This window comes from Sebastes umbrosus, chromosome 12 (genome assembly GCF_015220745.1).
Source record: "Sebastes umbrosus isolate fSebUmb1 chromosome 12, fSebUmb1.pri, whole genome shotgun sequence".
NCBI lineage: Eukaryota > Metazoa > Chordata > Actinopteri > Perciformes > Sebastidae > Sebastes > Sebastes umbrosus.
In genome coordinates, this window is record NC_051280.1 from 11,320,030 (window position 1) to 11,334,130 (window position 14,101).

Consider the following 14,101-nt stretch of genomic DNA (forward strand, 5'->3'; position numbering starts at 1 on the left):
GCAAATTGTGCTAGGCTTTGTTCACTATTGTCTGATATGTAATCGATGAAACGATTCATTGAAACGATTTATCGATTAGTTATCAACTATTAAATTAATCTCCAACTATTTTGATAATCGATTAATGGGTCTGAGTAATTTTTTAAGAAATATTTCTCTGATTCCAGCTTCTTAAATGTGAATATTTTCTAGTTTCTTTACTCCTCTATGACAATAAACTGAATATCTTTGAGTTGTGGACAAAACAAGACATTTGAAGACGTCATCTTAGGCTTTGGGAAACACTGATTGACATTTTTCACCATTTTCTGACATTTTATAGACCAAACAACTATATGATTTATCAAGAAAATAAACAACAGATTAATCAACAATGAAAGCCCTGATTGTGATACAGTAGAAAACTTAAAATGATTGAGATGAAGATATAAAAATGTAACTCATCTGTGCAATAGCATACTTAAGGAAGAGAATCTTGTGTCTGGTCGAAGACAGACAAAGCCACAAATCTATTACTGTAGCAATACGCGTCCATTAATGCTTCAATTTCCCTTCCCAGACAAAGATTTGTAATGCATTAACTAGTGTTTTTTATGGTCTTGAGTTACAGAAGCAACTCCACAAATCAACTCTGCGTAAGCAGGGATGAGCACAGCCTCACTCTGATGACAGCGCTCCATATTTGACAGTGGCCCACAGCCAGATATGTGGTTGCTAAACAAAATGTCAGCGAAGATGGTCTGGTCTTCATCAAAGCCAGGGACATAACCGCATATTTTTCAGCAAAATATCCCCTCTAATTACCAAGAGATCTATTTTTTTCCCTCCTTGAGACTGTGTCCGACTTCTTCAACCCCGTCTTTCTAGTTTACAGAGCAGACGTGTTGCCTAACGCATTCGTCACATTCAGCAGTTGGAATCCGCCAACAACAGCACAAGATAAATTGCCCTTGGGAAATCTTTTTATTGTACGTGCCATAAGAGAGTCATAACATTTCCATTTCATAATCCAATACTGTTTACTGTACTGCACATCTCAGCCTTTCTACTCAATATTGTTTGAGCCTGTTTTTTTACTTGTTTTGTGAGTCAAACATGAAGGTATCTAGTTACTAAAGAACCTCTGTCTTTCCTTTTTTTGTCTTTTCAGTTTGTCCAAGTAAGGACATCCGCAACAATGTGACCAACCTACATACGCTAGAGAACTGCACTGTGATCGAAGGCCACCTGAAGATCTTACTCATGTTCAGGACCAAGCCCGAGGATTTCCGAGGCCTCAGTTTCCCCAAACTGAGAGTGGTCACCGACTACCTGTTGGTCTTCAGAGTTTACGGCCTAGAGACCCTCAGCGATCTCTTCCCCAACCTGACACTCATCAGAGGCAACAACCTATTCTTCAACTACGCCCTAGTGATGTTCGAAATGCTCCAGCTGCGAGAGATCGGCCTCCATAGCTTGATGAACATCACCCGAGGAGCAGTGAGAATAGAGAAGAACCCGGATCTCTGCTATCTCTCCACTCTGGACTGGTCAAAGATCCTGGACACGGTGGAGGACAACTACATCATGGCTAACAAGAACGACAGAGAGTGTGGAGACGTGTGCCCGGGGGCGGCCATCGGAAAGACCACCTGCCAGACCACCACCATCAACGGACACTTCAGTGAACGCTGCTGGACTCAGAACCACTGTCAAAGAAGTAAGCAGTCTTTTCTTATAACTCTCATGTAGTATATTTGATCTGTGATTCTTTATGGTAGAACTGGAGTCATGCAAACAGCAATACTACCTAGCTCTGATCATAGTACATATCACGGTCCTGGATGGCCGTCAGAGGGAACCCAAACAACACTGAGACATTCATAAAATTCGCTATGGAGAAAATGGTGAAAATAATTACTCACTGGGTGGAGTTATAGACTTTAATAGAAGTCACCCTACCTTTGTCTAATTGAATCTAGCTTTTGGTTACTTTACTACTGCTTGACATAATTTTCTATCATCCTTATAAGTTACTAATATGATTGGGTAACACTTTCTATGACGCCCATATCTATAATGCATTATAAACATACTTATAATGCGTTATAATCTGCTTATAGCACTGTATAATTGTAGTTAAAAGCACTTATTCATAACACATAAATCAATTTATAATGACTTATAAGGTCAAGTATCATAGTAATTCATAATTGCTGTTCATTCACTTATTTTTTTTTTGTTGCAAGGATCAAAGTGTATTATAATTCCCATAGCCAGCTTGATCAACAGATTGAGCTGGCTCAGTTTTGTCCCTTATTTGACACAGGTGGGTCTCTGCATTATGTTGTAGTTGAGCTTGTAATGCTAACAAGCCATTGCATCTAAAACATTTGCACTTGTTTTAGATGAGAAACTGTATCAAGCACATTTTGCTATAATTCCCTACGATTACATTATTGTCATATACATTTGCCAGCTACCAGTAGCAGCTCCTTCTTCTCAGCTACTTTCCGTCAACATATCATTGTTTCCACTCCCTTTGCTTTTGCCACACGTCCAACCGGTCTAACATTTACAGAATTCAACTCTCCATTTGGACCAAATAAAAGATCATGAGGGTCATTGTTTGAAACAAAAATAGGTCTTTTTCCACGTCAGAATGAGTGATGACTCGAGGCCTAAAAGTTGTTTTGCCAAAAAGTTTGTTATGTCTCTTTGTAGTCTTGAAATGTCAGAGCTGTGTCATGTGCTCAGGTTTAGTTAAGTAGGCCGAGTTGTGTGTCAATGCAGCTTGAACTGTACTCTAATGTGACGCAACACATCGTCAGTTAGTCTTTGAGTGTTTACTCTCAATAGACTGTAGTGTTGTCGTTGCTCGTGATGTGTGGAGGAGGTAAAGAAGATATTAGACATCATGGCACACATCTCATTGTCCCTCTGTGTTCTGGCTTTTACTGTAAAATGACAAGCCCACCCATTTCACACTGCCAAAGAGTTCAAGTTCGAGTGCTGAGAAGAATTTTGCGCATGGGTGCTGTCTGAACACCTTGGCTCGCACCATTGCGCAACCCTGCATGCATTAGCTGAACAGCTCTTTTGAACGAGTTTCCCTGCACATGTCTGCTCTTTAGTAATGTTTGTTTGGCGTGGCGGCTAAATGCAGTTTCTGTTGAGCTGAGCAAGTTCCATTATTATGCTCTTCAGTCCCTTGCCACGGACGAGTGGTTTTTTTTTTAATAGTTTTTCCACTAATGACTTTGTGCTTGACATGATTGCTCATAGTCGTCACAAATCCTTGAAGTCATTTGCAGAACATGATCAGGAGGAAGTGTTATAAAGTCTCACAGCAGAGATGATTTCCTAATTGTGTGCCATTCTCTGACGATGAATCATGAAGACCAAATGTTGGCTGGCAAGCTCTGATCTCTGGTCATGGGCCTGCATTCGGCACAGGCAGGGCCTGTGGTCTTGTGGTCAGGGACCTGCGGTTTTTTGCCTACTTTCACTAAAGCATGAAAAGATCTGCTAAGCCCCAGCTAGAACCACAGGACAGAGTGCAAGACATTCGGTGTCCTCTTCAGATGTTTACTGCTTTTTATAGACCTACTGTAGTTCTTCAAGTAAGCTACTTTTCCCAAACTTGTTGCATCCTTAATAACTATCCTCTTCTGGTCTCATGTCTGCTGACTCAGATGATTTTTTTTACACAATAACGTGCATGCATAAACAAACACAGATGCTGGATCTGATTGCAGAGGTAGCATTTTAGAGATAAAAGTAAAATTACTTTTAACCTTTTATTCATGCTCAATAGATCTCACTCAAATAGAGAGTTGTGACTGTCACATTATTTTTTACTCCAACTAAATTTGGTGATGCAAAGTGTAGGCCGTGGTTGAGTTCTGTAAGTGCCAGAGGTGACTACGGGTCACACACACTTTCTGTAGTCTGTACGCCAACAGAAAACAAAGCTGCAGAACCACGAGGCTTGGCTTAGCTCCCATGTTTGGAGTCACAACCCATTTTCCTTCCCTGCCTCTATAACAGGGGTAATTTGAGCTTCTCTCCCAATTCCCCCCTCACTTTTTACACTAAATTGGGTGCGTCCATAAAGCACAGTGGCAAAGCGAGGTTGCAGGAGATGCTCATTACCAAAGCTGATTAGATTTGGCTACAGGCACATACAAACACATGTCATGTCAACAGCTGTAATAGTTGCAAATACAAAACATCATCCTGTGAAGCATCTCTCTCATATTTGCAATTAACTCTTTGGAATTTGGTTCAAATTATGTTTGATATGTTATGGAGTTTTGAAAATGAATGCCAGACAAACACACTCACACATCAGACATTCATGCAAAAAAAGCTTTCTTGACACAGCTTGAACACTTACTTATTACTGTGCATTGATGAGGTTGTTTCTGTTGTTTTGTCATGTCACAAATGACTTATTGGACCGTATAGTCGGGGTGAGAATCACCAGAGGCCCCACATTACGATATTATCACAATACTTAAGTCACAAAACGACCTTATTACGATTTTAAACAATCTGCGATATGCTGAGTATCGCGATAAGATATATTGCGATATATTACCTTTTACTAACTGCAAATTATGCAGTTTGTCAACATCTGTTTTATGTAATAAGATACAGTTTTCATTCACAGATATGTTATGCGTAGCAGTTTTGACTACCTAATCCACTAGTTGATACTGTGGGCAGTACTCAGCTGGTTGGAAGAGTTAGCGTATAATGATTTTGGTCATAGACCATGTCTGTGAGGGTCTTTGCGAACATTCACATGCAGCCCAAAATGTATGACCGTGGACTGTATGCTTAGACTGTTCATGTCAACTGCATCTGTGAGCATGTCCACGTATGCGAACATCTAATGGATAAGGGTGTAAGAAAATATCAATACACTTGAGTATCAAGATATTATGTTTTGTGATACTGTATCAAAAACACTACTGATTTTTGATTAATAGTTTACATGCAAAGATTTGTGGCAGACAGATAGTCTAGACCGCTAGATAGTGTTGTAATCTATCTTCAGCCATAGAGAATGAAGGCTTCTGAAATAGGGTGAAAACGATGGAGCCTTGTATTTATACTATGACTGCTTCCCTAAAATTAGATTTAAACAAATCTCGATATATCACCTTGCTTAAAGTATCGTGATATATCGCAATATATCTAATGATAACCCCTGTATCATGATATGTATCGTATCGCCAATACACAGCCCTACTAATGGAGTATAAACAGAATCATGTGCTATAGCGGGGCGATCTTCTCAGATCTTATCAGATCTTATCAGATCACTCCATCGTCGTGAGATTTTTGACCGCAGTGAAAATGTTGTTCTTGAAAGGCTAAATGCCAACAAATATGGATTGAAGCACAATATTTCGTTAAAAAATAAAATGTTGTCAATTTTGGAAATGATTACATCTATCTTATTTCAATCAATTTTGACTTTTGAACTGAGACAATTAGAGCGGAGGACTGAGCGCCACGTCGCTCGCTGTGTGTGTGTGTGTGTCAGAGGGAGCGACAGAGAAAGGGGAAAAGAAGCTGGAAGGTGAACTATTATCCACAAATTTTCTGTAAGTTATTAATAATAATAATTTGAATATCAACGTTATGAAGCTTCAAACTATTCGATACAGCCCTAGTTCTGTCTATATCTCTTCCGCTCCTTTCAGTCGTGGTCTAAGTGTGTGTTATATGCGGGGGATGCTGACATGAAACTATGATGGGGCAAATTAAATTTAGTATTAATACTACTACTACTACTACCACTACTACTAATTATAATAATGATAATAATTTTATACATTAATAGGAAAATAAGCCAAATATCGTCTTGACATTGGCAAAGGCATCGGCTGGCGATTATTTGCGATCGCTCTGACCATCGTCGAGATCATCGTCTATCGACACAACCCTATCATGTGCGCTACACTTTACATCCTGAAGTTGGTGTCTGTATTTGTTTTGGAGGTTATCGGGGCCTTTCAATGTCAAACATATGAAGGACTATTTTGACAAACCCTGTTACTGGCAATAATCAGTAGTTGTGAAACCCCTGATTCTGTGTTTAGCTTTTAAAATCGCTCAAGTCTGTTATAAACTGACAAGCAGCTAAATATGTTGCAAAACAAAGCAGGCCCTTATTTCCTTTTAAAAATTGAGTTGAAACTGTGAGCTGGCGTGAAGGGGAATATTACCTTTGAGTCTATTTACTTGTAATGAAGTACTATTTCTTGCCAACACTCATTTGTAGATAATGGGCATTTGATTATGTTTTGGTAATGGCTGTTATGTGGCACAGCTTGTTTGGCTGATAGGACGTCAGCTTAGCCTGATGAGCCCTGAAAGGGGCTGGCAGCTGAAAAAATTGGCTGCGACTCAATAAGAAATCAGGGGCTTCCCGTTGGGATATTATCTTTTTCCACTGCTTAACTGCACTGACAGACTGTCCCATCTGTCCATCAAATTTGTCTTTAATTTCTCATATTTCTCTTTTTCTTTTTTGGGCATTTGATCATCTAAGCAAATTCATAAAATAAACTTTTTTTTACAGTTGGTAACTGAGTGCAAGTGTATAGGGACAAACCTCCTCACAGTTCTCAACCTAATCAGCTCTTATCTTCGACATGTACGGGGTTACAAAGGACGCTCGTCAAATCGCATTCTGCTGATGATGATGTCTTTATTAGAGAGTCTACAGTAGAGAGATGGCATTATTACTTGACGCATTGGCAATATTGTCTACGTTAGATTCACGCCAACAACGCATATTGAATTGAATTGAATTGAATTGAAAATTGAGAGAGATGGGGAATGACATGAACCACACATTGTGGTTCATGGTCAGCACCATATAACACCTACAGTAGGCCTTTAAGGGTGCCCCTGATCTTGCATATGTAACAGTAATGCCATTCTAAGTACAAAGTAGTTTCTTTGTCATAACCAGGTGCACTCAACTAACTTTTTTCACCATCCTCCCGGAACCGAATCGAAATACAACCTAAGCCGTCCTGAAATGAATGCGGACCGTCCCAAATTTAAAATCTTTGATTTTCTACATTATCATTAGTTAAACATTCAAAGTGACCTTTAACATAAATCAAACATCTAAAAGTGGTTTATTTTGTTCATAAATTTATAATTTATCCAAAACTTTTTTTATTTTAAAAAGTCATTTTATTGTTTGTTTGTTTTTTATTTATGATTTGCATGTTTGTTTTGATTTTGATGTTAACAATGCAGCAAAGTTAAATTAAAACATTTTTTTGTTTGTAAAAAGTAGCATTTGGTAAAAAAATCATCTTACTTAAAGGTCTTTTAATATCGTTGTTTATTTTGTAATCAAATGCAGCTTGTTTTTGTAGCAGCCCAGAGAGATATACTGTACATTAGCCTGTTTTTCCCAGGTGGCCAGTATTTTACACACATGATTAAAAGTGATCTTAATTATCTACCCTTTGCCGGAGATGAGACACCCAGGGGGTGCCGTCCTCCTCCTCCTCCTCTGCCACCGCAGCAGCTTGCGCCAGTGTTTGGGTTTGCAAGCTCTGTTACATGGTTAATAAGCTCCCACAAGGTGGAGAACAGCACTTAGCAGACGCCTCAGCCTCTGATTGGTTTGGCACTCTCCACACTTGTAGCATGTGTGCCACCAGACCACTGTTGGTTTCATGCAGGCTGTCACAATTGGAGTATTCCTACGAGTCACGTCTCAGCCAGGTCAGGTGAGGACTCGGTGCCAGACCTTTCTTGATATGGATGTTCCAAATTTACTCTTGGCTCACATCACATATGTCCTTCCACCACATCACAAGATGGACTTGTCAGGGTCAGTGTGTGTGTGTGTGTGTGTGTGTGTGTGATGGCAACACAGACATGGGTTATAAATCACACAGGAGGGACATAACCTCTGTGTGTGTGCAGACAGAGTGGATGGCTATTGTTTAGTCTTGCTGCTAGGAAACGGGAGTAACACTGTGGTGTAATCGTGGATATGAGCACATCAGTCATTCACCCAGGCTGTATCAGAAGGGAAAAGCGAGGTCACTGGTCACTACAGGGGTGAGGAAGGTGAGTGGGTCTTGGAGGGGGACGGGTCCTGCCTCACCGTTGACCCTCAGCTCTCCCCTCTGCCGACCTTGCCGCAGCTCCCACACGCAACGGTCAGCGCTGGCGCCACGATCCTTTTCCACCCTGAACAATGGCAGTCGTAGAAGTTCACGGAGAGTTCTTTCCAATTGTTTCCTGTCATTGTTGGTCTGCTTCCTCTCTGAGGTTATGAATGGACACAGGGGCCTAGGGTGTCACCTCGGTAGCAGCAGACACTTTTATGAGACCAAAATACTGATGGGTGACCCATGTGAGGTCAGAAAGGCAGGAAAGAGGACAAATTTAGCTGCTAGTAAAGCTGTCTGTGGGGAAAAGGGAGGATATTGTTTCCAAGCTTTATTATTTTGAGATGGAAGTGACCCCTGGTGTGACAAAACATGACGAAACTATAGCTTTATCATATTGTCTTGACTCTTGACTTGCCTGTCTACCTGCCAACGGTGTAATGATGTCTCTCTGACATGTCCAGGGCTGGTGGGGCTTCTGTATTCATTGCCTGTGGCATTGCCTTTAAACGTGAACTGTGTTTGAAAGCCAAGCCAGCCGGGTCCCTCTCCCATCACATTAATCTTCTCGTTTCTATTTTTGCCATGGCTCCTCATTCATTCTGTATCCTCTTCTATATGCTGTAATATTGAAGCTTAAAGGTTAAATCTGCAGCTTTCTGCACGTGGTTGTCTGTCACTGCAGCAAGAAGGAAATTAAATTGTTTTGGGAACTGAAACAAAGGTGATAGAAAATCTAGACTTATGCTTGTGAAAGACGTCACGTCCTGGCTGAGTGTAAACGGCTATTCCACTGAATGAAAATCTCCTCAATACGGACTGCTGTGATTTTATTACAGGATTGCAACCTCCACCCGGAGATCTCATATGGCGTTAGTTTGAACGTCAGCCAAATACAATATATATACTGCACATATGGCCAGCGAGTTTACAAGGTAAGGGCCATTTAATATATTGGCTAGTAGATTTCCTGGCCAAAAGAAGAATTACAACCCCAGCGTCATGTTTGAACTCCTTCCCTTTCTTTATTTATTTCCACTCTGCAAAAGCTTCTAAACAAATAATCCGCTTGCTATTTGTCTGTCACCTTTGTTTTTTTTCCCCTTACATCTAGGGCTGTCAATCGATTAAAATATTGAATTGCCATTAATCGCATGATTGTTCATAGTTAATCGCAAATGAATCACACATTTTTTATCTCTTCAAAATGTACCTTGAAGGGAGATTTGTCAAGTATTTAATACTCTTATCAACATGGAGTGGGCAAATGTGCTTGCTCTATGCAAATGTATGTGTGTATTTATTATTGGAAATCAATTAACAACACAAAACAATGACAAATATTGTCCAGAAACCCTCACAGGTACTGCATTTAGCACCACTCGTTGACTCCAGGGAAGTGAAAAAGAGTTTGGTTGTAACATTAGTATATATCCAGCATTCAGCAGCGAAAGTGAACTACAGTCAATGAGCCGCAGCCTGTAAAGGCCTGCTGCGGACGTTGTGCTCGACTCGAGTCCGTAGAGCCCTGAAGTCCCGGCTCTGCTGCTGCACAGAGCACTATCGCCGCAGTAGTGTTACCGGTGTAACACGGTGGTCGGGCATACGCCAATTACATTACTTGCCCACCGCCCCCACCATAGATTCCTTCTTTATAGTTAGAAGTAAAACATTTGAAGGAAAGTTTGACACAAAGACGAGCAAAAATTGTTAAAGAATAAGAACAAATGGAGGCAAGGAGGCGTTGATAAAAAGGTCTTGAGATGAGATTTAAAACACTCAACAGAGCAAGAAAATAAAGCTGCTGTGCCGACGCTGATATTTGAATTGGCAAACTGTCAAAACTTGAAATACACACCAGCTATGTGTATTACCCATTACTTGTGTTATTCGGTAGTTTACAATGCGTGAAACAACAAATGGATCTTCTGTATCAGGACCTTATAACTCAATTGGTAAACTTATTTTGTAGTAAAAATTCGGTCCATCTTTCTAACGCAAAACGTTGGTTTGTAATCAGCCATGAGAAGAAAAAAAGGAATCGGACAAGATCAGACAGATCCACATAAATCCAGCCTCGACAGTCTACTCTCTTCATGCTTCAGTTTGCAGAGTGCTATTCTACTAGCCCAAATCCAGTATGCTCTCAGACCCCCCCCTTCACACACACAGAAACACACACACACACACACACACACACGCCATGAGTCCTTTCCTTTGAGCTGACTTAACTGCGCTGGCACTCAGTCTTGTGGAGCTGCACCCTGCGAACCCTCGCCGTTCAGCTCCTGGAGCCATTCCCATGGAATCCCAGACATTTCAGGCATTTGTTAAAGCTGGGCCGACAGGCGTTTCTTCACCGCTGTACGCGCTCTCACTCACCACAGCCATTCGATTTACAACAGCTCACTGCTGTTTTACTGCTGGTTTAATCAGACCCGCAGGAAAATGTTTCCTTTTATCTACTCTCACAAGTTACATGAGGACTTGATCCAGATTTTTATTAGTTTATTTTGTCCTTTTCCTATTAAATAAGGTTTGTATTATTTGGTAAAGTCAGTTTTGCGTTGTCATGGAAATCTGTTGTGCCTGCACCTATTTCTTTTTCTTTTGTATGCAATGTGGCAAAATATCACTATTGTTTAATATCACAACACCTCATAAAATGGTGCGTCATAGCCAAGCCTTAACATTTATTTTCTTTGTACTCAAGGCTGCAAATGAATGAGGAAATGAAAAACATCATGTAATGGTTAGGGCTGTCATAGCCCTAGTGATGGTGCTCTTGAAAATGGTGTTTTGTGAAAAGGAATGTCATCTTAGAGCCTTAAAGGTTGTGAGTGCTTTTACCGCACTCCAAGGAAAGCAAAATAGAAAAATCGATTGTGAAATGTTGAATTACAAAATGGCCATAGATAAGTGCAACACACAATATTTTCATTTGTGTTATAGCACAACTTAAATAACTTCCACAGTTCTTCTGTTCTGTTAAATAATTTGAATTTCTTTATACTCAAGACAGTTGCTTTTTTTCTTTTCTTTTCTTCGATTCTGCTGTATTGATTTTGATCCTTTTTTGGAGTTGGAGTTCTCTCATGGGAGCTCTCTCAGTCTGTATCACTGGTCATGTTTACTTCCCAGATTTTCTTTTTATTGCACAGACCGTGTTGTTGGCACTGCTGGAAACATAAAAAACAGCATGCACTCAAAAGACACAAGCGTCATGAATACAGACCATTTTTATCGGTACTGGTGCTGTACTTGCTTGGATTGGATCTCATTTGTACGTCGCTTTGGACAAAAGCGTCTGCCAAATGAATTAATGAAATTGTTGATAAGAGTATTAGATACTTGACACATCTCCTTTAAGGTACATTTGAACAGAAAAAAATGTGCGATTCATTTGTGATTCATCACAATTAAATATTCTAATTGATTGACAGCCCTAGAAAAAATGCTTCACTTGCCTTTTGGATACCTAAATAATTTTTTAAATCGAAGAAACTCTTTCGAGTGTGACTCTGGTGTTGTGATTATTTTCTTCCCCATAATATGTCGTATATTTTTCTACTGCTTCCTTCTTGGTAAGATGATTAATTTTTGATTTGGAGAAAGACAAACCGCGTCGTGGCGTTGCATTAATGACGTAAATGTGACATGATGTCATAACAGGTAATCAAAGTCAACCACAGACTTAGTCATTATTTCAGCCTGACACTGAGCTGGAAGGAAATTGAGATTCAAGGCCGTGGCATGCGTCATTTGCCTGTAAAGCAGGCAGTGTAATTGACCATCAATGAGTGCACAGTGTTTATCATTTCTATTCCAGTCACGGACAAACTGGATATCCTGCCTTCAGATGACAGCGGCGGCAGGGCGACATTAAAAACAAAAAGTGCTTTTCCATGTTGTTTGTGTGTTTTTGTTCTATTAACGGAGGCCGAGGCTGGTTAATGAAATTGTTTACGTTTCCTGTTGCTGTTCGAGTCGTCTCCACCGAGCCCTGCTGCTGCTGAGTCAGACCAGCTGATAAGTTGTTAGTGGTAGAAAGAATTAGACAAATAAACCCGGGTCATTAGCCATTGCTTTTTAAAAAGTCACGTTCAGGCAATAAGTTCAATCTTTTTCTGTGACATACTTAATTTTCCTTTAATTGGAATGAGATTGAATACAGTTTGTGTCTGAATCTTAATCTTCCTCATTTGTGTTTTGACGCATTATTGAATACTTAGACGTCAGAATGGCGATGATCGGTCCTGACTGATATCTGTCTTGGTTTTCCTGTGTCAGACAAGACTAAATCAATGAAATGAGTTTAAAAGTATCACTTGTTCATGTTGTTTCGTCTGATCATAAATCATAAAACGATAAATATAAGCAACACAGCTCAGACTAAGTGAATCTCTGCCCCTGCTAATCTGTCTTTCTTGGTTTAAGTGCTGCAACTAGCAGGTGTTTTCATGATCAATTAATCTGTCAGTTATGTTTTTCTATTAATAGATCAAATGTAAATGCCCATCACAATGCCCCTCTTAGTCCATTTATTAATTATCAATTGGTCGTTTTGGTTTTTAGTTGACTAAGATTTCTTTAGTTGATTAGTTGTTTTTTAGGCTTTTTTCATGCTGAATGATTTCTAAGAAACTTCTGAGCACATCTCTGTAAAACACAAGTGTTCACGAGTGTTTTGCTTTTGTGTGATTCTTTGTGGAGAAACTCAGTTTTACAGATCTGGCGATTAAATCAATTAATAAATCAACAGATAAAATTGTATGAGTGTTAGTCGACTAAGAATTTCTTTGATCAAGGACAGCCCAAATTTTTTCAATTAAAGAATTCATCGTTCTGTCAGAAAATATTGATAAATTCCCATCATCATTTCCTGGAGTCTTGTTTTGTCGGACCAACATTATAGTTATCTTATAATACAAAGAAACAAAGCAAATACTCACATTTGAGAAGCTAGAACGAGCAGATATTTGGCATTTTTGCATGAAAAAGGACTCAAATAATTAATCAATTATTAAAATAGCTGCTGATTAATTTTCTGTTGATTGAATAATCGATTAATCAACCAAACATTTCCAAACCGGTCTTTACAATGATGTAAAACAAAGAGAAAGAGCAAACCTTCACACTTGAGATGCTGGAAACAGAGAATGTTTGGTGGTTTTGGTTAATAAATTACTTAATTGCATTATCAATCAAAACATTTTTTTGTCAGCTAATTGACTAACCGCTCGGCTTTCCTCTCATCATCTACACAATTTGGTTATTTTTACTGATAAATATTTGATTATAAGTAATTACCCTCAGCTTATATAAACTCAGAAATATGAGACGTCTACTGTATCTGGATTGACTTCAGTCAGCAAAGCCTGGGGCTGTTTAAGTCATAATAAAGTAATTAATTAGGTGTCTAATTAGGTCTTAATGACTTGCTTTTATAGAGAATTTAACATTGTTTCATGTCGCATGTTCCTGTCTATGCAGGACTCTTTTCAAAGTCAACAACACAAAATGTCCTCAGCTCAATGAATTGATTCATTGTTGATTTTTTTTGTCTCGCTGTCCATCCGTCTGCATTCGCCGCCATCTCATTCTTATTAAAGGTATAGAGGGAGCTGCAGTAGGCAGAGACATATTTGACTGTATAACATCTGTTCCTCACTAGTAGAGAGGAAACCACGAGGCAGCTCTGTATTAATGACAGACATTATCAGGGCACGGACCAGTAATCACACTAAGGGAACCATCAGGGATTTTGATTCTGTTATAGAACTAGAAATGTTTTTGTTGACTGATGTTATTTATTATATTCAAATTGGACGAAGGAGCAAATAAAACAAGGCTCAGATGTCTGATTCATATGTGCATATGTGTTATAATATCTACAAACATATATACCTTGAATTAACATCAATTAACAACTTTGATATACCTTCAAACAGTCTTTGAAT

General features: G+C 39.3%; 1 protein-coding gene across 1 annotated transcript in view; it reads left to right on the forward strand.

The window, feature by feature from the left end:
* Positions 1–14,101, forward strand: part of insra (insulin receptor a) — a 70,745-nt gene that overhangs the window by 13,256 nt on the left and 43,388 nt on the right. The window contains exon 2 of the mRNA XM_037787165.1: positions 1,151–1,699. Coding sequence (XP_037643093.1) covers positions 1,151–1,699 — 549 coding nt within the window. The remainder of the gene's footprint in view (positions 1–1,150; positions 1,700–14,101) is intronic.